The sequence below is a fragment of the Oxyura jamaicensis genome, chromosome 7, assembly GCF_011077185.1.
Source record: "Oxyura jamaicensis isolate SHBP4307 breed ruddy duck chromosome 7, BPBGC_Ojam_1.0, whole genome shotgun sequence".
NCBI lineage: Eukaryota > Metazoa > Chordata > Aves > Anseriformes > Anatidae > Oxyura > Oxyura jamaicensis.
Window position 1 is genome coordinate 15983214 of NC_048899.1, and position 25888 is coordinate 16009101.

General features: G+C 36.5%; 1 protein-coding gene across 2 annotated transcripts; it reads right to left on the reverse strand.

The window, feature by feature from the left end:
* Positions 1–1848: 1848 nt before the first annotated feature.
* FAM117B (family with sequence similarity 117 member B) lies at positions 1849–22780 on the reverse strand. 2 transcript variants are annotated; one of them, XR_004752420.1, is made up of 8 exons: positions 22629–22780; positions 19076–19168; positions 18468–18581; positions 12860–13003; positions 11733–11958; positions 10880–11000; positions 5103–7722; positions 1849–4679 (listed from the first exon to the last, which is right to left on the reverse strand). XR_004752420.1 is itself a non-coding variant. In XM_035331881.1 (7 exons), exons 1-7 carry the CDS (start codon positions 22647–22649, stop codon positions 7404–7406), a joined length of 1038 nt encoding a protein of 345 aa, XP_035187772.1. In that variant the 5' UTR covers positions 22650–22780; the 3' UTR covers positions 1849–7403. The 2 variants fall into 2 exon arrangements, 1 of the variants encoding a protein (XP_035187772.1); XM_035331881.1 differs by having other exon boundaries at positions 1849–7722.
* Positions 22781–25888: the final 3108 nt, after the last annotated feature.

Here is a 25888-nt window from a genome sequence, read left to right on the forward strand (position 1 = left end):
ATTCCCAGTAAACGTTAGATTTCTTCTAAACTAATATCTAGTAAGGCCCATGTGCCTTTCCCATTTTGAAAAGCCCTTTAAGTAGCTTTTTTTCCATAGATAAAAGTCAGCTGCACAGGCATTACTATTAAAATGCAAAGGACTACCCAGTAATTACAACGTGAACCACCTACTCATGCCCAGTAAAACAGGATGGAAAACACTGGAAGGAATCAGATACTTGAGGTCAAACTAAAAAAATGGAACAGGATTACTGGGGAATGGGGGCACTATAGCACTGGTGAATTGCTATTGCTGAGGGAGTCTTAGTGGTACATTGAGCTTTTTTATATATGTATATATATCATTTATATCAGTTTTACATGGAGTCCTATAAACACAGGATAAAGGGTATGTTGACAAGGACTTTCTGCTTTGCTTGGTTTTGCTGTAGATTTAGAGGAGATACCAAAGTATACTGCATTGCATGTAAATTTAGTCTGCAGTAAAAGTAGTTCCCAACTGTTTCTAAAAGCCATAAATAAGTAACAGGAAACAGTATGCAGAAAGTATGGTAAAAAGGATATAAAAATGTATTAACAGTAAAATCATCTATTCTTCCTCACATGCATAAAACCATTGTTAACACACTTGAAATTAGTAGGGAAGAAATAGTTTAATGGAGCACGTGGTCACAGCACATTTAATAAAGAATCAGGACCTGTTTTCACTTAGAGACAGTTAAACATCCACAGACTGCAGAACAGGTAGGAAAGAACAGAAATATAGAAGTCTCTAGTATTCTGCTCCAAACGTCTCAGAAGATGAGAACACTTTGTTTTAAATTTTAACCAAATACTATCAATTCAGCACAAATTTACCCATGGACCTTGCTATAAAATGCACACACTTGGATCACGATGCTGCTGTCACGTGTATTGGCCCAACCCTCCTCCTACTGATGGGAAAACATAAGCCAGATTTGTTGTATGGTGTACACCCTGGAAGACCTTCAATTCCTTACCAACATTCAGGAGTCTTCTATTTTCTTCGTTCTGGAATGAAATTTAGCTGACAAATGATTTTGCAGAAAGGATAATTCTCCAAGCCTTCTAGACAAATTAGACTTAAATTTAATACAAGAGCTAGCAAAAACTTAAGTACATAACTCACCCAGATCACCATTGTTTCTAGTATAAAGGAGCTCTGGCTCCAAATCCTGATTATGAAGAGGCTTGATTTTAGTGGTCAGAAGCACACAAAATGAGAGATTATGTCGAAAAACGTCTTAAGGACCCTTCCCAGTAGGCTTCTTTGATACCCATGTTCTACTGAACAGCAGTTATGAGCTCACCAGCAGGAAATTTGAGCAACCTGACCTAGTGGGAGGTGTCCCTGCCCATGGCGGGTGGTGGTGGACTTAGATGGTCTTTGGTTTGGGTCGCAAAGGACCTTATTCTATGCTTCTGTGGTTCTATGACATCCAGGTCTTTTTTCCTCAGTCTTGTCTCTCCACCTTTACTCTCAGAACACTAGTTGAATGCTTTTGTTGCTAAAATCCAGGATTTGCAGCATCTTCCTCTAATAATGGACTTGTAAAGTGCTCAGGAGTTGACCAAACCTACTGCAGATGAAGACAGGGAAGACTTATTATTCTCAGTCTGACTGCTGTGAGGATGCACTGCAAAAATAAGATCATGGATTAATCAGATTTCCACCTTGGTGAATTTTGTTTGAAAGGGGTAAAAGTGCATATTTTATTTGGATTTAATGCCTACTGCCTACAGGGTAAATCCTGATGCAAATATTCAGGCTGTCAGAGCACACAAAACTTCTCACTACAAAAAACAAAAACAAAATCAGCCCATATCTGGAAGTGATGATTTTATTTTAGGACAAAAAATAAAAATCCCAAAAACATTCCACTATTGCAGTTTGTAAAATTTTCCCTGTTTCCAGTAGAAACAGTCCACAAGTCAGAATGCAAGATATAAAACAACATTGTGCAAAATAGTACTGGCATAACTACACATAGCAAAGACTAGTGTAAATCAAGAATTCCATTGAAATTAGTAGAGCTGCTCCAGTTTTACACCAGTGTACATCATCTCAGAATAGGCCCTTTTTGCAAAACATCCCTGGAATTCCCCTTGCTTACAAAAATAGCCTACATGCAACAAGTAACTGATCAGTACAACATACACAAGAACACCTCCACAAGTTTATCACAGTGTAACAGAGAAAAACGTATCAGCCAATTTCATACAAAGACAAATCTAATGGCAGTTTTGGACAGCCCTTGACCGCTACCCTCAAGAATTGCACGTTTCAACAAATGAAAGATAATTTAGAATAAAGCCAAGCAATAGTTTCATTTAACTATTAATAACATTGACAGTTAGGATGGATGAGGTGTCCAGAGGTTTTTTTTTTTTTAGCTTATTAGATTTTCCAAAGAGAGTTGTTTCAAAATGAATCCGTGTAATAAATGTAACTTCTAGTGTTTTCAGGCCTAATCCTCTTCTGCAATTCAGATAGACCTGTCAACACTACAGAAGTCTCGTAGTCAAATACAAATCCCAGTGAAAAACTATTAAGCAAAGACCATATCTAAGTATTTACTGATGACATGCAATGAGTCAAGAAAGCAGTAACAGAACTCCATTTACATTTGGAGCATTCAGAAAGACTGTTGCAGTTGGTTGGGATGCAGGACTGGAATTTCACCAAACACTTATGAATAGTTAGCATTCTCTCCCCGTTTGACATGCAAAGTGTAACAGTTTCAAAACAATGCATTTAGGTCATTCCTTGTCTAAACAAAATGCCAAGAACAGACCTGATTCCCAAAGCTGTCAAACACTCACAAATTCTTGTCAATAAAATATAGAGGTACATCTTGCAATTAATGGTCATTTTGTTTTCCTGTAGAGCCAGGTTTAGAAAAACAATTTCATATCAACTCTTCGACTGTAATGAAATAAATACTCCACAGTGTTTTCCACCCCCTCAGTTAGGAAAGGTGAACTTTCCATTACCTTTTCAAGAACTTTTTTAAAAATTTTATTTTAATAGATACTAACCAGGTTTTGGTCTACCGCAACATCTTTAGACTATGGCATTTGATCAAGGGCACTTAAACTACAAAATTATATGGAGGAAGTACAGTCCTGACATTCTCAAGTGTTTGGGTATCAAGGGTCTTTTTTGCAAGTTATATTAATTTCATGAGAACAAGAATGTAATACAAGCTTTGCTTTGAAGATACTTATATTAAGTATGCAGTAATTCTGGATGAATAAAGGTCTGCAAGTCCATCCATTAGAAAAAAAAACACCTTATAAGTATCAAACCATACAGTTTAAACAAGCAGACCTTCACCAAGGCATTACTGCCATGCCCCTGAATTCTATTAGACTCAATAAGCAACAAGAAGTTAGGCCTGAGGCAGAAGAAAGGTTAATGCATATGACTTCCATTTTCTCCTCACTACCAATGTTTTCTCTTAATGTCACATGTCCCTTGTTTCAGAAGTTAGCAACTTTTAACTCATTGAGTCTCAAATTCAGAAGCAGTAAGATTTATATACGGTAGGACTAAGAATTTTCAAATATATCTGCTAATATGTGTGTAATATTAACATTTAAAACATTTCCAGATATTACAGCAATAAAAATAATGCAAGAACCTATTTTCAAAGTTTTTTTTCTTCTCAAAAGGCTCAGCTTCAGTGTCCTTCAACAATCTCAAATTCTCAATTTCAGTAAATTGTATTTTAGAACAAACCAACAAATAGCCCTGAGAGTAAACATACTTTTTAAGAGCTGCTTTACTTAAAGCAATAGCAAACACAGCAGTCATTTAGTTCCATGGTATGCGATATTTAACTTTCACTCCCTTTTTTCTCAGTGTATGCATGTGTTCCTTCCAAGGTATATGTACTCAAGCATTAACTTTTACTTTCCCAAGTACTTAAATCTGTTGCTAAAGGGCTACAGCACCAAGCAAGGAAAGGACAGCTGAACCACATTAAGGTTTAAAAAAATTCTTGTCATTGTGCCTTGAGTTTTAAAAAGAGTCCAATAGTCATACTTGCCAGCATAGACCTTCATTACAACAACCTCTTGCCTTATGAATTACATAGAATTTACAACTGAAGGAACATCTCTTAGTGTATCTCAGAAAGTCAACTGTCAGTGTTCAATAACACTGCCACCAGATTTCAGTTTGGCTAGTACTATGAAATATCAGGAAAACAGATTATCAAGTGTGTCAAGTTGTATGTAAAAAATAGACCTTTAAGCATTTGTTTTTTTTAAGCTACAAAGTAGTTAATCAAGGAACTGACTAGGTCTATGCATAGTTAGGTTTTAAAGTGTGCTAAAAGAACTTGAACTCTTTCATTAAGACTGTACTTGAACAACACAGATTAACCCCCCATAAAGCCAAATATTCCAACCCTATGCATAAGAGGTTTTAAAGAAAGTTCTACACACTCTCAAAGTTATTTCAAAATTGATTTAAATACTTTACCTTGCAGCTCTGCTATGGCACAAGACAGCACGTGAAATTTAAGGCTAATTTTTGTGTGCATACATGTAAAAGCTGGTCTCAGAACAAGAGCTGTTGTATTTTCTTAATTCTGAGTCTTTAGTGTGGATTCACATTAAAGTAGAGCTGCCACAGTAATCAACAGAATCCTGTACATAAAAAAATTGAATGTTGTCTTGAATCCAATTTTTTATAAAAAGCAAAGTCCTCATACATTTCATTTTTATTTTTTAAATCAGAGCAACTCACTAATTTATACTGTACATTGTCTGATAACATACAATGTAAACTACTGAAGAGATGCTTGAGTACTACAACAAGTGGAAAAAAGAAGTCCCAGGTTAAGAAAGCCCACTGCTAATTGGTAGAATCACTCTGATGAAAACAAACATCAGAATGCAGTTTTGGTGAAACCAGTTAAGTCTCAAGGCTGTAATAAAGGCTATATGTTAACTTTAGCCCTTCGATTCTTAACCATTCAGTTAAGATCTCCTGATAAAGCACTGTGCATTTTGGCATTGATAGAGAAGCTCTTTACAAGCTACTGCTACAGAAATAGAAAACAGACTTACAAGAACTTCCTTCACCTGAATGATCCCATCTTCTGTGAATCCAGTCATACCAGTTTTAAACAACCTATCTAAAGTAGTATATCTTAGACTTCAACTTTCTCTGCAATTGTTTCAGAAGAAATTAATATCCACAAAACCTAGAAAAGAACCATTAACTGATCATATTACACAAATTTGATGCACAAACCCACTTATTTTAAAACCTTCTCCCCCTCAACAACTTCTTCAGTGTAAATCAGAGCCGTTACTTCAAAACGGAGCTCTTTAATCCCATCTGCACACATCTATCTATTTTAATGGGAAGAAAGATAGCAAATCAAATTCTGCTCATTTACTAGTTTAACAGATCTAGTATTTTAATACCTCCAGGTACACTTTTTGTTTGCTGAAATCTTGCATAATTTTAAAAGAGGGGCTCAATTCATCCTGAATGGAGGAGTTGTATAGGCCAGTGTGATTTACACTTACTTTCTCAGTAAAATTTATTGCTATATGACAGTTATTTACGTAGGATTTACAGGAAGAGTAAGTGTGCATCAAAACCATGACTATTATCTGCAAAGGTATGCACATAACTTTGTTTTCTAAGTGAAACGTTTGCAACCAAATTCAGCATAATGAGCACTGAACAATTTTGTTACATTTGCAGTATAATCTTTACACGTAACTGGGGGGAGGCGATGGGAGGACTGAGTCTTCACTATGGAAGCACCATAAATGCAAGTCAGTGAGAACTGCTCATGTGTAACAGACCAATATTCAGACCCACAGAGTATCCACAGTGACATTAATTTGAAATTACTTAATCTACCTCTGTGAAAGAGGGTACAAGGCAGACATTTTATACGTTGATATGACACTGGTATTCAAGTCACTGCAGTTTTTTGCATATGTATGTTGTATATACTCAAACCCAAGTAATACACTCTAGGAACACAAGAGAAACCTCGCTGAAGTTCCTGAACAGCTTCCATTTGAAACGTCCCTTTCCCCTATTTTCACCTTTTACTGTAACTTTAAAGAAACCATAAATTGCTGCATATGAGGATAGACTAGGTGTTAAAAAATCCTGTTTTACATGACAGCCTAAATTGCTAGTCCAAAAAGAGAGAATGTGTCTGGCACTGTAAACTACTGTGTAACGGATGCCAAGGCTGACAAGCCATCACCTTCAAGGACACACAAAACGCTATGACAAAAGAGAGGGAATCATGCACAGGTATTTCATTATTACATGGCTAGGGTCTATAATACAGTGATGAGTCACAACAGAGCAAGTTTGTGCCAAGAACGATTAACGACTCAGGCTGACGAACTCTGTAAGTAGCCAAGCAAACCAGGAAGAGGCAAGTAGCATATTTTCTGGAAGAATAGAGAACAGGAGGGTAAGATGTTTTTCCCACACCTGCACAAAAACTGTATGGACAAATGGAACACTACTGGTACAAGCGCTTTAGAATGCAATTCTCCAGCCAATAAACCAATACTGGGTGGAACCAGGTAAAGGAAGGAGTTTTAAGAATGTGATTTACCGGAAGCACAAATTTATGATACCAACAAAAAAAAAAGTACACCACATACTAACACTGCTTTTTAGATACTCTTCAGTTTTAAAATTTTCAAACACATTAACTTGTCTTATTTTGTTTAGGGCTGAGGCTGTTCAGCAAGGTCACATAATTTGAGACTGCTGAAATACTTCAGCAATCCTTTGGTCCCAGTAGCTGTAAAACAGCCAAGTAAAAATAAACTTCCCTACTAAAAAAAGTGTGTGTGGGGAAAGAGGGGAGAGAATTGTCACCAGAAAAAATGTCTTTTAAACACTACCTGCTACACACCACAAAAGTCTTCGTTATAAAATACACATTTTCATACAAAAGACATCTTGCAAAACCATTTGATTGCCCCTCCTCTGCAGATTATAATGGTAAAATGGGGTCAGCTGGTTGATCTTGAGCTTTTTCTTTTAATGAAAAAAAGTCAGAGGACACACAGCATCACAACTGGTCCTTTAAATGGCAAAGGATTATGACAGTTTTTGTTTTCACCAGTGTTTAAAAAAAAAAGCAGGCGAGAAACAGAACTGCAGTCTTCACAAGCAGAAAGTGCAACAGAGCATCAGCTGCTGCATCATCCTGAACTTAATGTGCTACCAAACTGTCAATTATATGTATGAACAGGTCAATTACGACAGTGCCATAAGTTGTTAAAACAATGCAAATAGCATGATCAGAAAGATCCAGTCAACTGGTTCCAATTTTTCCCGGTAGTCACCCAGAAAAATTTCGAGACAATGTATATCTACCCTTCAGCTTCCTCAATATGTCCTGATTGCTGGAGTATAGAGGTCTGTGGTATTACTGTACTTGTTCCACGAGAGATCCTGTCTTGATCCGTGTTTGCAGACAATGAAGCCATTGAAATCGGCTGTAACAAACCAGGTGTCATGCTGGAGGAGACAGTCAGGCTGTGTGTAGTGCCCTTGAGTGTAAGATCCTGTGTGGGAAGAAGAGGCTTGAGGATGCTGACAAGACAGAAAGCAGAGCCGCTTTTAGGAATGAAATTCACTTTGTTCTTGTCAGGACAGTAGAAGGCTGGAATTTCATGAAGAGGCTTTGGCCTAGAATAAAATAGACACAACAATTTTAAAACAACATTCAACAAATTATGTTAATGGCAGATAATGTGTCTTGCTGAGCATGTCACCAGCAACAAGATTAGGTTTAGACCTGAAGTATTTCAGTTAGTCAGTGTTGTCCTAATGACACTCCTGCCACATGGCAAATAGCAAGATTGCTTAAACTACTTGTTTACTTCTACTGTAAGATAAACAGCATTTTTTTTAAGCAGGATGTCTCCAAAAATCTAGACCTGCAATCTTCATGTTGCAGATCATAAAGCCCATCCATGGACTGTTCTACCCAATATATGAGAAAGTCTCAACCACATTCTCTGGAAACTTTCACAGACCAACAAGGACCCCCTGTGCATGCAGACACACTGTATACAGCAAGCCTTGCGAAAGAAAGCTAGTATAGCAATGTTTCTAATGTTACATATCTTGGGGGTAGTTCATGATCATATGGGATCCCCCTCTTCAAGACTTCTGCCTTCTTCGCACGTTCATCTGTGTGTGGCCTTGATCTCCATAAAAGATGAACATGCCTTAAAAACCTCAGTGCAGAGAGTAAAATGCAGTATGCTCAAAGAGATAGTCATAATTACGTACCTATAACCTAGGAATGAAACACACATTTCGATCCTGACACAGTTTCACTATCTCAGTGGTATGCTTTATAAAAGCTAAAACTGAAAGGGAAATCCTGGATAGAATACGAATGGATTTTGTGTCTACTTGGAACCCTGCAATATAAATCTAATACGCTAGTCAAACTCTACGTGAAGACCAAACCACAGGAATCTGTTCCAAAGTCTCTCTTTCCTGCCGGAAAACAGCCATCCAAAATTCACACTCATTCATGTTACTAGCACTGTCCTTTAGCCTATAACCTACCGCTCTCTTCCAAGTGTTTATAAGCCATATCCACCTCTATCTTCACTCTACCAGGCTAACCAAGCTTAACAGAGATCAGCCTTGTTTATCTTTTTTTTAACATTTGAAAATCCCGTAAGCTTCAAATAGAAATCATGTCAAAATAAAGCTAAGCTTTGAAAAGTTGCATTCATGTATTTTACGTGTGTGTAATCCAAGTACCAGATGAATGCAGTTCCTAAACTGGATTTGCAGTACTGGCAATTACATGCATCTTTGAAGTTACAAACAAGACAAATATTCTTAATATTGATAAATGTAGAAGCCACCATGCTACAGTTAAATTTCATTGTGGAATTCATTTTCAAGATGGACTCATCAACTTACTGTATGCCTCCCCTACATCTTACTTGGGCTATTAACATCTGCCATAATAAGACAGACCAACAAAAATATTGCTATGGGGATGATCTTTGCACTGTTGCTCTGTGCAAAGTGACACTATTCAAAACATGACATGTTTCATTAGTGATATCTCCCACTGTCTAACAGCAGAAGTCAACCTTCTGCCTGTTTTAGCAGCTTAAACAAACAGGCTCTTACCATGCTACACCTGTAGAGTGATACATGAACTTGAACAAAGTTCAGGTTCTTGATAGTACAGAGAACACAAAGCTCGTCACTAAATCCAAGTCACTTCTTGATATGTTGCTTCCTGCATTGTTCCTCATGCTTTAAATCACATATGAGAGCACATGCCTTTGTAGTACTTCATGTAGCATTACTGCTCAACTGCTCAGGACACCCATTCACCTTTCAGAGCTATAAATTGATACCTCAGTCACAAGGATCATCTCCACTTGACATTAAACAAGAGTATCCAAACACCAGTACATGTTTGGTTTAAGAATTTACTATAAATTAACAAATAATCAAATTAACAACTCTTTTTTTTTAAAAAGAATCTAATGTCAAATCAGCAGAGAGGATTTTTATTTTTTTTTTTAGAAAAATTGTATTAACTCAGCCCAGTTGTGATGCAATTCTCTGCAAAGGACAATTCTGAGCATAATTTGATTCTTCTTAACCATGACCTAGGGGAAGGAGGCAGGACTCAGTAATATATTAGTGTTTTATAAAACAAAGGAAGAAGCCTTTCCCAAAAAAAAGACTACTCAGACCTCTTTCAGGAATGGCTTTATAAACCATACAGTTCTGTTTCTAAAATGCACAGCACTCTGCACTGAGCAGCTTCAGTATGAAGCCTGGACGTTCCCAAATTTTATGAAGTATTCACTCAGTTATTATCTTAAAGACTAATGCTTAATTTATATTAAAACTTATCTCATAAATGACCTGTAGCTTCTCACTTCCATCATCTCTAAGCTTATACAGGTAGGAATTTTTACTTACACATATTCCTTCCTTGTAAAGTGTGTGGGATTTTTTGTTTTTGTCTTTAAGAGATGTTGTAACATAGAGATACTACTAGCCTAAAGGAAGCAGAATAATTGAGCTAGTTTCTAACTTGTGCACAAGTTTCATAGGCATGGTCAGATGCCCAACAAGAATGACAGAGGTCTACACAAATGTGGAACAGGTTCCTGAGATGTACTATTCAGATTTGGGGAAGGACCAAATAACAGAGCTACCTCAACCTACATTTGAGTCTTCACCATAAGATGACTGAACGGACTTTGCCACTACTAATAATACCTCCCTGGGCTTTGGACAGTAGGGTATAAAAAAAAGAAAGAAAAAAAAGGTGCCATACAGCTAACAAGCTGTGGCATAGCCTAGCTGATGCACCTGCATTTACAGCTTCTCAGTAAATCTCCCCGTGCCTGATCGTTTGAGTTCCTACCCACTATTTGCCATGTAACAGTCTTACATTACGCTAGTTCGGCTATTAAAAAATTGATTGGAATGAAACTGACCCTTGACATTTAAAATGGTCAGTAAGTAAACTTTTTAGGCTAATTCTGAAAACTAAGAAGGGGAAAGATTGTACAAGTAAAACTAGCAGAAGCCTAAGCTATCAGGTGTAAAATAAACTTAAATAACAACACAACTAAACAGTATGCTGAGGTTTTGATTTTAACACACAATTCCAGCAATATGATACAGATATATTCCAGTATACAGTCATACAAAAACAGAGACCTGGCTATCAGCACGGTTTTAGTAATAAGGCTAATTATTTTGATCTGACACAAAAATCAGTCAGCCAGTGGGTAACTCTCAATGTTAAATGTTATTTCCTATGTAGTAAAGATTGACTTACAAGCTTTCCTCAAAGACTTTGACCTTTTCACAGCCCTCTGGTGGTTCACGCTTGAACATGTAGCTGTTGTTGGGCTTTGGTGAGGTAGCATATTTTGGCAAGGGAGAATTATTCCCATTCTCTGCAGGAACAGAGTAAATGATCACTGAAATGTGTCACACTACAAAAAATTTAAGTACATCATTATAAAAACACTATAAAATGTATATCTAAAAATTACTCTTAAATTAAACCCCACTTTGTTTATCAATGTTATAAAATTTAAAAAAAAATCATTTTGTTTGTAAGCAAGCTTTCTTGTCTCAATCCCTTTCTTCATATCATACACAGATTACTCTGCATTCATTCCTGGACATTTTCAGTTTTTAACTGAAAATCTGAGTCTGTGGTCATGTGATGTCATCATCTAGCCAAAAGAAATGGGCAGGAGCCATATGCGAAACAAAAACAGTACAGGTTTCTGTTAAATTGTAAGATTCTGTTGTATCTCAGAAGTTTGCTGGTAAAAATAAATGATCCTGACAGAACCAAAAGGACTGATTTATTTTGCTGTTCCACCTCTAACTGTATACACTCCTGCTTCCCTAGCTTGCTTAAAGTACTTGAAGAACATATTATTTAAAAACAAGAACTTGTTTGGGAAAGACAGTCCTCACGTATCTATCAAGCTTCAATTATGGAACACCATGTATGTGCACACACACACAGTATTTAGAGCAATTTGGAATAAATGGATAATTTGAAAAGAAAAAAGTGTTTTGAGAAATGTTAAAAGCCCTCAATTACTACATCTTCATCTACGCAGTAATGAGTTAAAGTTTAGCACTGTTAAACATTTAAAGTTACACAGTACCTTTATCTCTGGAGTCAGCAAGAAGATCATCTGCAGAACATGGACTTTCCTCACTGCCCTCATTAGAGATGGTAAGAAACGAGGTTGGAGATACTGACTGGGAACGGCTGCTATTATTACTACCCCTGTCCGCTCCACCAGGCGTTTGGGTATCAATGCTGCGAGTACTACTACTCCGCTGAACTAAGGGAGGTGGTGCACGGTGCCCATCTGGAATATCTTGAGGCTGTTAAAAACAAAGGGTATCAGTCAACTGTTCTGATCTGTTTGGTAAATTGTTTAAACCCAGTAGTACTGACTTTTTTCCCCATGTTTCATAAAACTGAAGTATAAAATTTATTACACAGGACTTCAACAGAAGATAGAATAAGTCACGTTTGGAAACAAAGAACAACAGTTCAAGACTTCAGAGAATCCCAGAAATGTTGAGGTTGGAAATGACCTCCTGTGATCATTAGTCCAACTACCCTGCTCAAGCAGAGGCAACTAGAGCAGGCTGCCCAGAGTCCAGTCAGGTTTTGAGTACCTCCAGAAACAGTAAACTCCACAACCTCTACTCAGAGCACACAAATTAAATTTCATGGTTTTTATTTGTGCCCACTTACTCTTCTACTGCTAGTGGGCACTACTGAGAAGAGTATTGCTCCCTCTTTATTCCTTCCCATCAGATATATCTACACATTGATAAGGTCCCCCTGAATTATCTCTTCTCCAAGCTGAACAATCCCAGCTCTCTAAGGTTCTGCTCCCATGAAAGATAGTACAGTCCCTTAAGTGTCTTCATGGCCCATATTTTTGATGCTTTATCAGCAAATTTACCTCTAAAATACCTGAATATAAAAGAACAGATAAGTTCTGCTTCAGCTGGGATGGAGACACTTCTTCAGATTGGGCAAAGGGAAGAAAAAGTCATTACAGAATCTCTAAAAACAGACATGTTGTATTTTCCTGTCTTCTTTTTCAAGTTTTAACTCCTTTTTGCTTTCCACAAGACTTTTCAAATTAAGTTTTGTCTGGAATTTTGCTTTTCTAATAAATTTAATTCAGAAACTGTGCAAAATAAAGCTTTTAACTTCAAAACAAAAATAAAATAATTACAGAAAGCAATCATGGTGGCAGATACATACAACAAGCTGTTCTTCTTTGTCTCCCGTCTCCTTAATAATTATCTCAATCTCTTGATTCAGTCCTTCTACACTGTTTCGGAATCGCGATCCTGTTGATTTGGTAATAGGTATCACAGGAACAAGAGCACTCTTTGGGACTGGAGCCTGAAGAACCAGAGACAGTGAGAAAGCAACACAGATTTACTTAAATGATGCAGTTATTACTTCTACTCAAAAATGATCCTTTAAACAGAACGTATCTACTCCCCAGTATCAATGACTTACATGAAACTATAGTGATTGTGTTAAAATGGATGTCTTAAATTGAAGGCATCCTTTCTTTTTTTTAAATCCAATTTATAGCTTTTCAGTCTAGTTTCAAAACTTCCCTTTGATACAGTCTGCCTCCAGCTCTACGTTGCTTTGCAAGTGAAAATTTAACAGTGAACATTCAAATGCAAGTACTTCTGAAGCCTTTAAAACATATTCCCATTCTTTTTGGCGTGGACTATACCATAATTTCACTTCCTTCTCTGCTGGATTTATCACTTGTAACTCCATTAAAATTATGTTTTAATGGAAGCTTGGCATTGCCTACAGTACCGTGACAAGCACAGAGAGAAAAAATATTCCACAAATGCAAGATAGCACCACTCTTAGTCCAGATCACTGAACTTTGAAAAAAAAGTATACTTAAAAAAAGGGATAGTAAAACTCCCGTGCAGAATTCTTCAATGGCCACATATGCTGAGATTGAGAACATCTCTACTGGTTGAAGGAAGGTAGCCTTCTCACCGGTCTTCAGAGCTTTTCTTCTGAGCTTTTTTTTTTCCTTCTTTCCTTTAAGTAACTAGACTGCACGTAGACGGACACCAAAGAACTGTGACTTGACATGTCAATTCTCAAAAGCCATGTAAAATGTGTGGCCTGCAGACCACCTTAGAAAAATTAATGTAAACATGAGTTCTTAACACATCATGCAGACTTATCACAGATTTCTAAGATAGGAAAATCACTTATGAATTATATTGGTTTTGCTTTACTGAAACATTAGGATAGCTATAAAATGGGGCTTGCAAAGGACTGCAAAAATTCTCTTCAGGAAATGTTTGTGACTCATTGTTTATGTCGACAAAAATTCAACATTCTTAGAATTGCCAAACTTGGAAAGACTTTGAAAAGTCTTGCCTTAAGACTAAAAAGAGAAAATAGAAGTTACTGGAGAAGAGCAAAAAAAAGTCTGAGAAATCACCCCTGATAATAATGTTCCAAACAAAGCCTCTGATCAACAATCAGGTCGATACCTGTTCATAATACAGATATATCAGCACAAATTTAGGTACTAAAGACTGGTTACTTACACAGTTACTTCATTTACACATTCTTATGACAAACCAAACTTGTTAAAAAGTAGAAAGCAGAATGATGTATGCTAGAGCGTCTAAGATTTCAGCAGCCATTAGCTAAATCTGGGAATTCTCCAGCATTTAATCATGATTGTCTACCACAAATTCCTAGAACCACAGCACTATTTGAAGTGCTCAAAGCAGAAAAGCACAAAATTGCTCGAGAATAGCTCACTATTCTTTGAATGCTTATTGCACATGTTTCAGACATGCACAGAAAATTTCTTTGGAAGAGAAGGTGACTTGTTAACCTGGACTGCCAAAGAGTAGAAAGAGAAGGAGGCACTAACACAGTGGTAGAACAACTAGCCTCAGAACAACCTGCACACACGAAGTACTGCCTTCACAAAGGTCTGCATGGAGCCTGTGACATACAGGAATAGGCTACTAACACAAGGATGCTTTTGACTACCCTCATCTGCAGATTTTGGAACACACGAAACCAGCCAAGCTGTCAAATATAGGATAGTAATTATAACACTTGCATATTAATGTGCTGTTTGGTGCAGAACAGAGTTCTGAAACTTATGGGTACAGTATAAGCCCATGAGACAAAATACGGGTGATGACAAATCTTTTTTTTTTTTTTTTTTCAGGCATTTCAGAAATATGCTCTAACCTCTTCCAATTTTTCCAACAAGCAACAGAACTTGAAACAGAATCCAAGGTCTTCTGATACTTCGTATGTTAACATCAAATCACCTTGAAGTTGAATTACACACAGTAATTCCACTCTAAAAATAAAATTTTCTACTTACATAAGATGGTTAAGAGTGAAACAAAAAAAAAAATCCACCGCAAACTATGTACAGTTGGTCACATATTAGTGGTTGGTTAGGATCAACCTACTGGTAAGACACTAGAGAAACATACTTTCCAGAAAAGTGAAAGGGGGGCTTGATAATTAACACCAAGTAACAGAGTAACTTCAGCCAAGTACACTGAAGAAAAAGAATTATTTTGATAAACCTCATCTACTTATTTTTCCATCTAGCCTCACCTCTGGCCTCATTTCTAGTTTTTGCATTATATTAATTAGGAAAAAAAATAAAATCAAAGCAGCGTTTTTTTTCTTTTTTAAATAAAGAAAAACCCACAGATTTACCACCATGTAACAACATAATAAATTCAAAACCCAACACTCTCAGAAGTATCCTGACATCACTCAACGAGACTATGATTTTTGTGCAAATGCCTCTTCCTGTAAAAAAAAGGGTGGAATGAAACACTAGGCATAAGGAAAAAAAACACATGCACACACACAAACATTCAATTGTTTTTGAAAAAAGCCAGCAGCAAAAACTTGATTTTACCAAGTATTTCCTAATTCTGAGTAAAGGGATAGGAATAAGTAACAAGCGTACTCCATGAAGATTGCATGAATTTCTTTCTTAAAAAAAAATCATGGAAGAAGTACAACTAAACACAACCTTAGGTGGTAAGAAACACTAAAAATATTAGTGAAACCCAACTATTAAACTCTACTAGTATATAAAAGCATTAGTAGAAATTGTGGGAAAAGCTTAAGTGTTTATTAATAGGGAAAAACAGATAAAATAGATTCACTGGAATTACTAACTAGAAGAGTAAGTCATCTCCAAAACGTTACGGAGTCAACCCGGTCTCTGTGAAGGGACTGCTACAGCGACTTCCTAACATTGTTTCTCAGCTTTAGTAGGAGTTCAATTCCTTGAGCTCAGAAATCTTTGTATTATCCTACAGAATCAACAACTGCAAGTTTCCTTCAATTTGGAAATGTAAAGAAAAAAAATTAAAAATCATCACTAACTGCAAGCATTTATATGCAGTCTTTTCCAGAAATCTTGAAGGAACTGAGCTGATGCCAGAAATTCCAGTTTAGCAGTTCCCTAGGAAAGAACTAGAAAGCTTAGGAACTTTGCCCTTGAAGCTTGAACTTAAAAGTTTTGACTCTGACTTAGAAAACTGCCTATAAATGCCATTAATTTAACCTTTCGCTTACTCTTTTTGAAGCCCTTTGTAGCTTCCTCCCTTCACAAGTGGCTCATAACAGCTGGCACAAAAATTACCAAGAAAAACAATGGTTTGTTCTATAACACAATGCCAGAAAAGCTGCTTTTCTCGGTTTATACTTTATAGTCTGTTTCACAAGCCCAAAAATAAATATCCATTTTGCAATATTTTATTTATTTACTTTAAAATTTGGTAGAATGCAAAAAATCCTCCATACAGTAGGTAAAATTTAATGAGCATAATGTCATTATGATGCCACAAGTTCCTGTATGTAGAATTTTCATGTGGTATCTTTCAAAATAGTAGCATCTCTGATGATTTTTGACATTAATTTAGAACAGCTAGAAGATGATCTACATTAGAATGACAGTAACTTAGTAATCAGAAATGTATGGATTTGTGAACTACCAAGTGAAACCTGCATGCAATTCCCCAATGTAGCCAAGTGCCTACTACAAATGTCCCTCAGTTTTTATTTTCTACTGCTGTTCTTAAAATGTCTTAATTCCCCGTAAGTACAGAACAAGTCTTCAAAAACATTTTACAGATTTGGATAAAATACTTGCATCAAGTATTCTGATCATCCACATATATATTTTTCTTTTTAAATCTTTTGGTAACTATCATAAATGTTGTCAAAAAAAAAAAAAAAAACAAAAAACAGAACTGTCTCATTTATTTGTCTTATTTTGACTTAAGCTACAACAATCACCAAGCATGTTCTACTGTACAGCATGTTCTACTGCACCCATGCTTAAACAAGCCAGATCAAATGTGGGAATATTAGGCAGCTTGCTTCAAATTCAAACTCTTCTCCTTTCTAGCTTCTAGGTTAATACTCCACTACATAGAAGAGGAAGAGGGAACAGTTTCTGTTTGGACATTTAAAGCATTTGAATAATTCCTAAAGTTTATCAAAAACCTAATTCTAAAAACACTAAATACAATGCTTGCTAGTAGCATAGCATTTGAACTAATAACAAATTGAATTTAAGATGCACTTATATACTGAAGATTCATTAATCTTAATTAAATGAACTATAACAGAAGTTAGGTCTCAGAAAAAAATGTTACTGATTTTTATACAAATAGTAGTTAAGAACAGTGCAAAAGAACTCAAAACACGGTACTACTTTCTTATTTCCAGTATTGAAGTATCACAGGTTCACTCAGACACCTGTTTTCTAAGCACAAAAGAACATAGCTCCTCAAGATTGTACGTATGGTTCTCCTTTCTACTTTTCATTTCATATTTATCAAAATGGGTGAGTACCCATACAGCAGGACTTATGCTGATGTTGTGATAGCTTCCGTCCCTGACCTAAATTATTTCGGGACGAATGGAAGGACAGAAAGGAAGCAGCCAACAAAATACATTATTTATTAAAATAATGCTAACTGAATTTTAGGAGCAATTGAGAATATTAAGTTTGCAGAGAAGCTTCACAGCTGAAGTTACTTTGTCAATTTATAGTATCAGCAGTTACACAATTTCTTTCAACTATATCAACTGACAAGGCAAATAAATGTGGCATATTTGTTCTTTTTTGTAACTGTTAAAAAAGGTGTTAGATCATAGATATACATTCACTACTCTGAAGTATCAAGGCATGATAAATTGCAGAAAATAAAAGGCTGAATGCAGCCATTAAGAACATAATCACTTTTAATACAGTATATAAAAGAAGTTTAATATGGTCCGTAAAAAAAAGTTGCCAAACTTTTGTCAGGTAAGCTTTCTAAACCTGTTGATCATAGGATTAAACAAGTGCTGCAGTCAAGAGACAATGTGATCAGCATTAGCTACAGTTTTGAGTCTGTATCATTTTACTGCCAGTTTGCTCCATGCCATACTCTACATGCAAATTCATTATCGTTACAGCAATATTTAATGAAAAAGATAATCCATGGGTTTAGGTTAAATTTACCTGTCATCCTTAAGCATAGGCCACAAAAATATAAGCTTAGTGTCCTGCTTTAAGGAAAAATCTATCTGAAATTCATGGAATGATAGAGTTGCAAGCAAACCTAGCCAAGTAACAAAATGATCCTGGACCCCACACACTTCACACAGTCAAAGGAAATGGACTTATTTCATAGAATACACTTAACCCACAACAAATTTAGAAGTACATAATATTTTTATGTTCCCTGTAAAACAAATCACAACCTTGAAGTCCTCTAAAAAGAGTATTAGCTACCGAAGGTGTCCCAGAAGAGCACAGCTTTACCTGACTATGGTTAATGGCTGCATGGTTACCATGAAATGGAGACTGTCTTTCTTTATCCCGATGATGCCTACTGCTGTGTTTGCTTCTCTGCAATTGTTGACGCAATTTTGCAATCTAATGAAGAAAAAAATCACATTAGATTTCACCAGATAAGTTCAGCTGTGCACACAGTTTCATTAATTTATTCTAGTACTTAGCTAAAATTCTTTACTACCACAACTTTAATAATTAATGGCAGCACAAAATTATGTTCAGGTTCTTGCAAACTTAACATGTTAGTTACCACTTAAGCTCAAGACCAGAAGATAGCTCAGGTTTAATGAAAGCACTTGAAATATATGAACAAGTTGGGTCATTGCTGGATTTCTTCCTCTGAGAAAGAATGTTATCTGCATTTAACACTCCCCTTATCCCCCACTTCAGGTTTAAAAATTGTAACATACCTGCATTACTATAAGAAATCAATACCAAATGAACAGATTGTTTATTACATTGGGCATTGTAGGAAGTAAAATTATATTCACACCTTCCTTCCTGAAAATTCATGTAACAGTGCATGCCAGCAGTTAACTTAATCCAAAAGTATTTCAAATAATAGCACTCCTAACCTCCTTGAGTTGATCTGTGCTGCCCCATGATGCTGAACGTTTGTGAGAGCTTCTCTTCTTTTCTAAATATTCTTCAGCCCAGGCACTTTCAGTCTGTAACAAGATTACAGATTAAAAAACAAAACCAACATTTCTACTTTTGGGAAGAATGTTATGAGACAAATTAGAAGAGAACTATGTTAGGATGTGCTAGATTCAGAACTGTGAGCGAAAAGCAGTCACTGACTAGTCACTGCCTTTCTGACAAGTAAAATATGAGCATGTCGAGTGAAACTATGCGTTCACAAACTTTCAGACCTACTTTAATACAGGTATATGTTAGTTTCATTTCTACCTTACTGAAAATTGGTAAGGCAGTATTAACAGCCAGATGAGCTCTGAAGAACCAGTTGGACAGTGCTGAATTTGGGGGAGATGGTATCTATTGTTTCCCACACAGATGCTGAACTTGGTGTTTCTGATGCATTAGCTAGAGCAGTTCAGTAGTTGGGAAAGCCTGCACAGCTTCAAAATCGTTTTCACACTCAGACTGAGAAAAATACAGGCACCTTTTCTGAGCACCACTCAGAACACCACTGGAGCTACTGCAAAGCAGGAAATCAAATTAATGCCTTAAAGGGCTTTAGGTTCATAGGTGTCTTGGGCCAAACAGAAAGCAACACACAAAATACTAAGCTAATTTCACTGAATCAGCAGAAGCATTAACATTTAATATAGAAAAACACACATATACCATGGTGAAAATGTTCTGAGAAATTCAAAGTATCATTAAGACAAATTTTATTTAAGGTAGAAAAACACACACAAACAAGCCTGTGATATTACTGCATACTTTACGGACAAAGTTTGTGTTCCCACATAACCACATCCAGAATGGCCTTCTCAAGCAGCGAACTGTAAGCCCTCCAAGATTAAGTATATTAATTTTTGTCATGGGTCTTCACACAGTCACAAGAAATGTAATTAATGCTAAATTTATCACAGATACTGGAACGCTTTATAAAAGTTGTAATTTCCACTACAAAGTTCTGGCCTCTAATTATTCTTATGTAATTATTCTTATATAATAATATTTGTGTTTATACACAACACACACAACACATTATATAATATCTTATATAATTATTCATCTATCCTTATATGTTATTCTATAAGAACTCAAATACTCCAAAGAAACTGTCTAATTTTAATTTGTATTTTCATATGTCTGCAATTGTCAATACAGTTAAAGCCAAGAAGGTTTGATTGAAAGGAAAGACACACAAGTTACCAATCACTGTTTTAGCAGCCCTTAAAACAATACCTGCATCTATGAATTCTAGCCAGACTACAGGATGCTCAATTACACATGTATTCATCACCCAATAACATCCTGTATGTACATAATTCAGTCTGGTTTTATAGACAGGTTTCATCCAAAACAGTCAAAGCAGGAATCTGATACACAGAGTCTCTGGTGATCTCTTACACAGTTTGCTAGAGATGCCTGTAGGTCATGGCCAAAGGCCTGCAAGCCAAAGTATGTCACTAATTGCTGCCTCCACCCAGTCTGCTTCCTGAATGACTCTATGCTCAATGCTGTAAACCTTCAGAATCAAGATCCCCCGGTTACTCAACTGGAAAATCTTTTCTGTCTTAGTAGATTCAATTCCTGTTCCCTAAACTTTTGAAATCAGAACATATTCATTTCACTCTGCCATAATACTGCTGACTGTTCCTCCAGCAGCACAGTCATGCTTATGTAAAAATAAACCTTAACCATCAGTTTTTGCCAGATGTGGCATCCTTCCTTTGGTTCGAATATGTAGGTACTTCTGGTCATTCCCTTCACACTCAATATGAAACCTAAGAGTTCTGAAACAAGTGTTGCATGTAATTTTCAACAGTGATTTCCAAACTCCTGTAAATGAGTATATAACTGGGTATGTATTTGTACCTGCAACATATGAACAACATTCCCTTTGTTACCATGACTCAGACTGTGACATCAGTTAGAAATCAGTAAATCTGTATGCCAGACTTCACAAAACCTGGAATCACACACTGGAGCCATGATACTTTTACAAAGTGACACTTCATCAAATCATCTCATCTTCAGAAACACTAAACAACACAACTGGAGAGAGATACCATCTAGGAAAGCTAACTATTATTGTCAATCACATTTGAAACTTGGCTCTAACTCAAATACTTGCTTTCAAGCACAGAAGATTAAGAGCCACAAAACCTTGTCAGTGTCACGTCAACAAAACGTTTGGACATACAGATGTATGTCCATATCCCAGGATTTTCTACTGGTTTAATAAATTTTAAATCAGCAAGTGCATCAGATTATTTCCTTCAGCACTATTCTAACATCAATAACTGTCAAATATACTCATCATATTGAAATACCTAATGCTCTTCCCACAAATCTTTGCAAATACATTTATTTTTATATATATAAGCCCTTCTACTATAGCAGCTAGGTGCATCAGAAACGAAAGAAAGACAAAATAAAAATATAAGCCAAACGCTATGCATGAATAGCAATTCCTTATGTACTGTATTCCTTCCTTCATACTCCTCCTCTTGTTAGGACTTGCTTACCCCTTTTACCCAATTTTCCAACTATTTTATCTATTCATTTTCCCATAGAGAAAACCTGTTTCTCAGTTCTTCTTTCTTCACTAGGTTCTATTTTTACCTTATCCACATGGGCATAATCCCCTATGAAACATCCTCCTCTTCTACTAAGATGTTTTTTGGATTGAGGTTCTTTTCTTTGCACAAAATATTGCAGACCTTGAGAAGGCCATACAGTAACAGGCATCATGTAGAGCAGACATCGTCTGCTCAACATCCAACATACCTGAGTAGACAGCACACTGAAATCTATTGTGCCAGCATTTCCATTATTGTTACCAAACTGGAGGCAGGCTAAATTCAAGTATGTCCCAGATGCTGCCACTTTATCTTCCCACTACCTTTCTCTTACATTCTTTAGAACTAGTGGAGCCCACTTGTTGAAACCATGCTCTAGGATTAGGGATTTAAAACCTGAGATGTTTGGCTCTTTTACTCTACAAATTAGGGAAATCCACTGTCCAACTGCACCCAAAGAAGCAGGATAATACTATGATATTCAGCCTATCACAGAAAAGGCTACAATAGCTTTTATAAAGGCACTACAGAAGCGTTTTTAGAGAGAGACATAAATATAAGGAGTTACTTCAAGTTCCTTTGAATAAATGAAAACTAAATAGTACTTAACACCAATGCAATCCAGTGTCTTCCACACAGTAAGAACAACGAGAAAACAGACGTGCAATGCACTACTGCTTCTCTGAGATAAGAGGAAAGTGGAACTTAAAACAAACACCACAGTTCACGGTCTTTTAGAGAATGCAAATAAAACACATACGTAATTGCAACTGTAGAATTCCTAAAATTTGCAAGTGAACAGGAACTTTTAAGCAAGAAAGCTAAAGTGAAGGCTTTTAAGGCAATAGCATTCATACATTTAAAACTTGTCTTTGGATTTAAATATTCTTAAGTAAAAAAACTGGCATACCTGAGTGGCTTTGTCTCTCATACATGGAACAGCTTGTCCATGATTATCACGAGGCCACTGTCCAGCAAGATAGGGAGCAGCAAGTGTGTCCAATGACGAAGTCCGGCGAATAATACTGGAAGGGCTTGATGAAGGTGGTCTTGACTTGTCAGCTAGAATAATAACACTTGATTAGAAAGTAAGTCAGAAAGCTTAATTATTTTAATTGCCTACAGTAAGTCATATCAAACCAGAACCACTATGTTGTTAAATATAAAAAAACACACTTTTAAGAGAGAAATTCAGTTTGCATTTCCAATCTCTATTCAAATATAATATGGAGTAAAACTTGTTTTTATGGTTTCCCTAAAAATCATTCTTGTGCCACAGATGTTACGTCAGTACTCATACACCACCATTTATTTATACCCTCTAAGGCGCAACAGTCATTAAATGATGACAGCTTAGAATAAAAAGATAAATAAGATTCCTCATACCTGCCAATGGCTAACAAAATCAGTGCTGAATTTCATCAATTTAATGCTGAGGTTAGAATTCATACATTAATCCTTTCCCTTTCACCTATTTGAACTCAAGAGACACTGTAAGCTGACATGTTTTATTAACTTCCCAGCATATAATACAATTCTTCACGAATCTGCTATGTATCTAACCCTTAGCTCCATAAAACAGCTTTCATTAAGCAATACATTAAGCAATACATTTTACAAGGTAATCAATGCACCTCCTCCCTTTACATGCTGCATGGTAACTATGTTCACACTTCTGACACTAGACCTTCTACCACACCTCAAACATTTCTGGTGTTTACACTGACATCACTTCTAAGAACAATTTAGATAATAATGCGAACTTTTACTAGAAAGGATTAAAAATAAAAAGGACAGGAAGTAAAACAAGAACAAAGAATATGGTTGGAAACAAAAATGTGCATCTATCAACAATACTTTGAAACTGCAGTGTAAGACTATGCTAAGTGTCAACTCCGTAAATAAAGGTTCCTCAAAATTGAAAGTGAGGCATGAGAACAGCAAACAGGAAACACCCAAGCCTTACACAGAATCACAGAATAGTCTAGGTTGGAAGAGACCTCCAAGGTCACCAAGTCCAACCTCTGACCTAACACTAACAAGTCCTCCACTAAACCATATCCCTAAGCTCTACATCTAAACGTCTTTTAAAGACCTCCAGGGATGGTGACTCAACCACTTCCCTGGGCAGCCCATTCCAGTGACTAACAACCCGTTCACTAAAGAAGTTCTTCCTAATATCCAACCTAAACCTCCCCTGGCACAACTTTAGTCCATTCCCCCTCGTCCTGTCACCATGCACATGGGAGAATAGACCAACCCCCACCTCGCTACAGCCTCCCTTCAGGTACCCGTAGAGTGCAATAAGGTCACCCCTGAGCCTCCTCTTCTCCAGGCTAACATACTTAACATCCTTAGCTCACATACTATTTGTTACTGGCTTCTCCAGATATAAAATATAAATTCAGAATTCACAATGATGTAAAACTTACTATCTACTCCTCACAGAATTATATCTGAAAGAATCATAATTAATCGCATTAATCTTACCTATAAAGAATACAAAGGCCTAAAACAAGGGGCTAAAACACACCAAACACAATTTGGAGATATTCCTGACTGTGCCTTCGGATAAGTTCTGTACTAAAAGTAGAAATAACATTGCAATTTGTACTCTACATAAAGTTATTTACATGCAAAAGAAGTTGTGCCTGATTACTGTCAAATTGTTAGTCAGAAATAAAACCATTAGCATTAATCCAGAATTCATTTTTCTGGGCAATTTCAGTCTATTAAAGAGGTATAGAGACTAATAAAATGTGTTAGGCATAGATGTCAGTGTGGACAACATTTTGGTCTCATAGAACACCAGTCTTCCAAATGTACATCAACTGACATTCTATACTAACTACCTTCATACAAATATTGCATTAGAAACATACACATTGAGACTGTGAAAAGTATTTCAACTAAAAGGAAATGATTATTAGCATTATAATCAGTCCCATACACATAAACCAGCCAAGAAACCTCATCTGGGTTACTATTTATACTTGCACCAACACCAATCAAAATCTCAGTACTGAGCTGTGTACAGATCTGCTCTCAGGGAGCATCAACAAAGCTCATTTTTTGAGTTACCATGCACTTGAAGAGTCCTGAAAAGACAGTCTCTGACTACTACCAGTCAGCATGCTGAAGGGTCTCTTTGTATCACAAGATTTCAAAACTATTCCTTTTGTCTGTACCATGGGGGAACGTGGCATGCTAATGCAACATGTCATTCCTTACAAGTTACATTTGCATCCAAAGTTATATCAAACATGCTATTTGTCTGAGAAATAGCTGCCATACTCTCCCTATTTATTTTTCTTCTGAATTATTATTCTTCCTTTTCAAGAAGCTTCTCTTTTTACCAAGGGGAAACAGAAAGGATGCGGAAAAAATAAGGAAGCGTGTCTAATAGCTCACATCATCTGCAAGGCAACTGCAACAGACAGCTTCAAAACTGAAGCAGCAGAAGGTACTACTGTCCTGCCTCCCCCACCGAAAATTGGCAAGAGTATTTTGCTGGGCAAACGACAAGGATGAAAACTGAAGAGCCTGCTTATTATCTGAATTCAAAAGAAGCTGCATACTTCAGGGCACAAACCCTGCAAGTACTCTTCCCCCCCCCCCCCCCTTGATTTAGATATTCCTATAGTGAAATCAGATGCAAAGGACTGGTTTAATTTAGATGATGCAAGGACATTTTGGATGTGTTTTTATTTACTTTTCCACCTTTACAGCATGTCTTCATAAAAACTGCCAAAGACTACTACTCAGCTCTCACCGTTTCAAAACATTTCAGTGGAGACGCATACATGTTCACTGCATTTTCCTCTACAACACTTGAAGCAAGTGTTCAGCTGCTATTTTTCCTTGATGTGACCTACATAACAAGAGATCTGACTCCATAGAGATAACAGTTACAACAGCTGTGGCTGATGAAAAACAATGGAGCTGTTTCATCAAACAGACTGTTCTTAAATATTAGATCGGTTTAAATTGGCCTGATTATCTCTTTAAGCCAATATTTGTGGCAAATATCAACCCTCCTATCCATCTCCCACTGCTCTATATCTATTTACAAACACAGTCTTTCTGCAATCTGACTTCAAACAAAGCAAAAAATTAGACCAAAATACAAACAGAGCATACACAATACAAATCAAAGTCCATAATGTGCGA

What these genes read in the sequence shown, in the direction of transcription:
- FAM117B (XM_035331881.1), bottom strand. Translation starts at nt 22,649, where the DNA reads ATGAGAGACAAAGCCACTCAG. An exon ending in TGCTGACTCCAGAGATAAAG is followed by an intron (nt 11,001 to 11,732) that starts GTACTGTGTAAC and finishes CTGTTCCTGCAG; the next exon opens with AGAATGGGAATAATTCTCCC. An exon ending in AAAGTCTTTGAGGAAAGCTT is followed by an intron (nt 7,723 to 10,879) that starts GTAAGTCAATCT and finishes ATTTTATTCTAG; the next exon opens with GCCAAAGCCTCTTCATGAAA.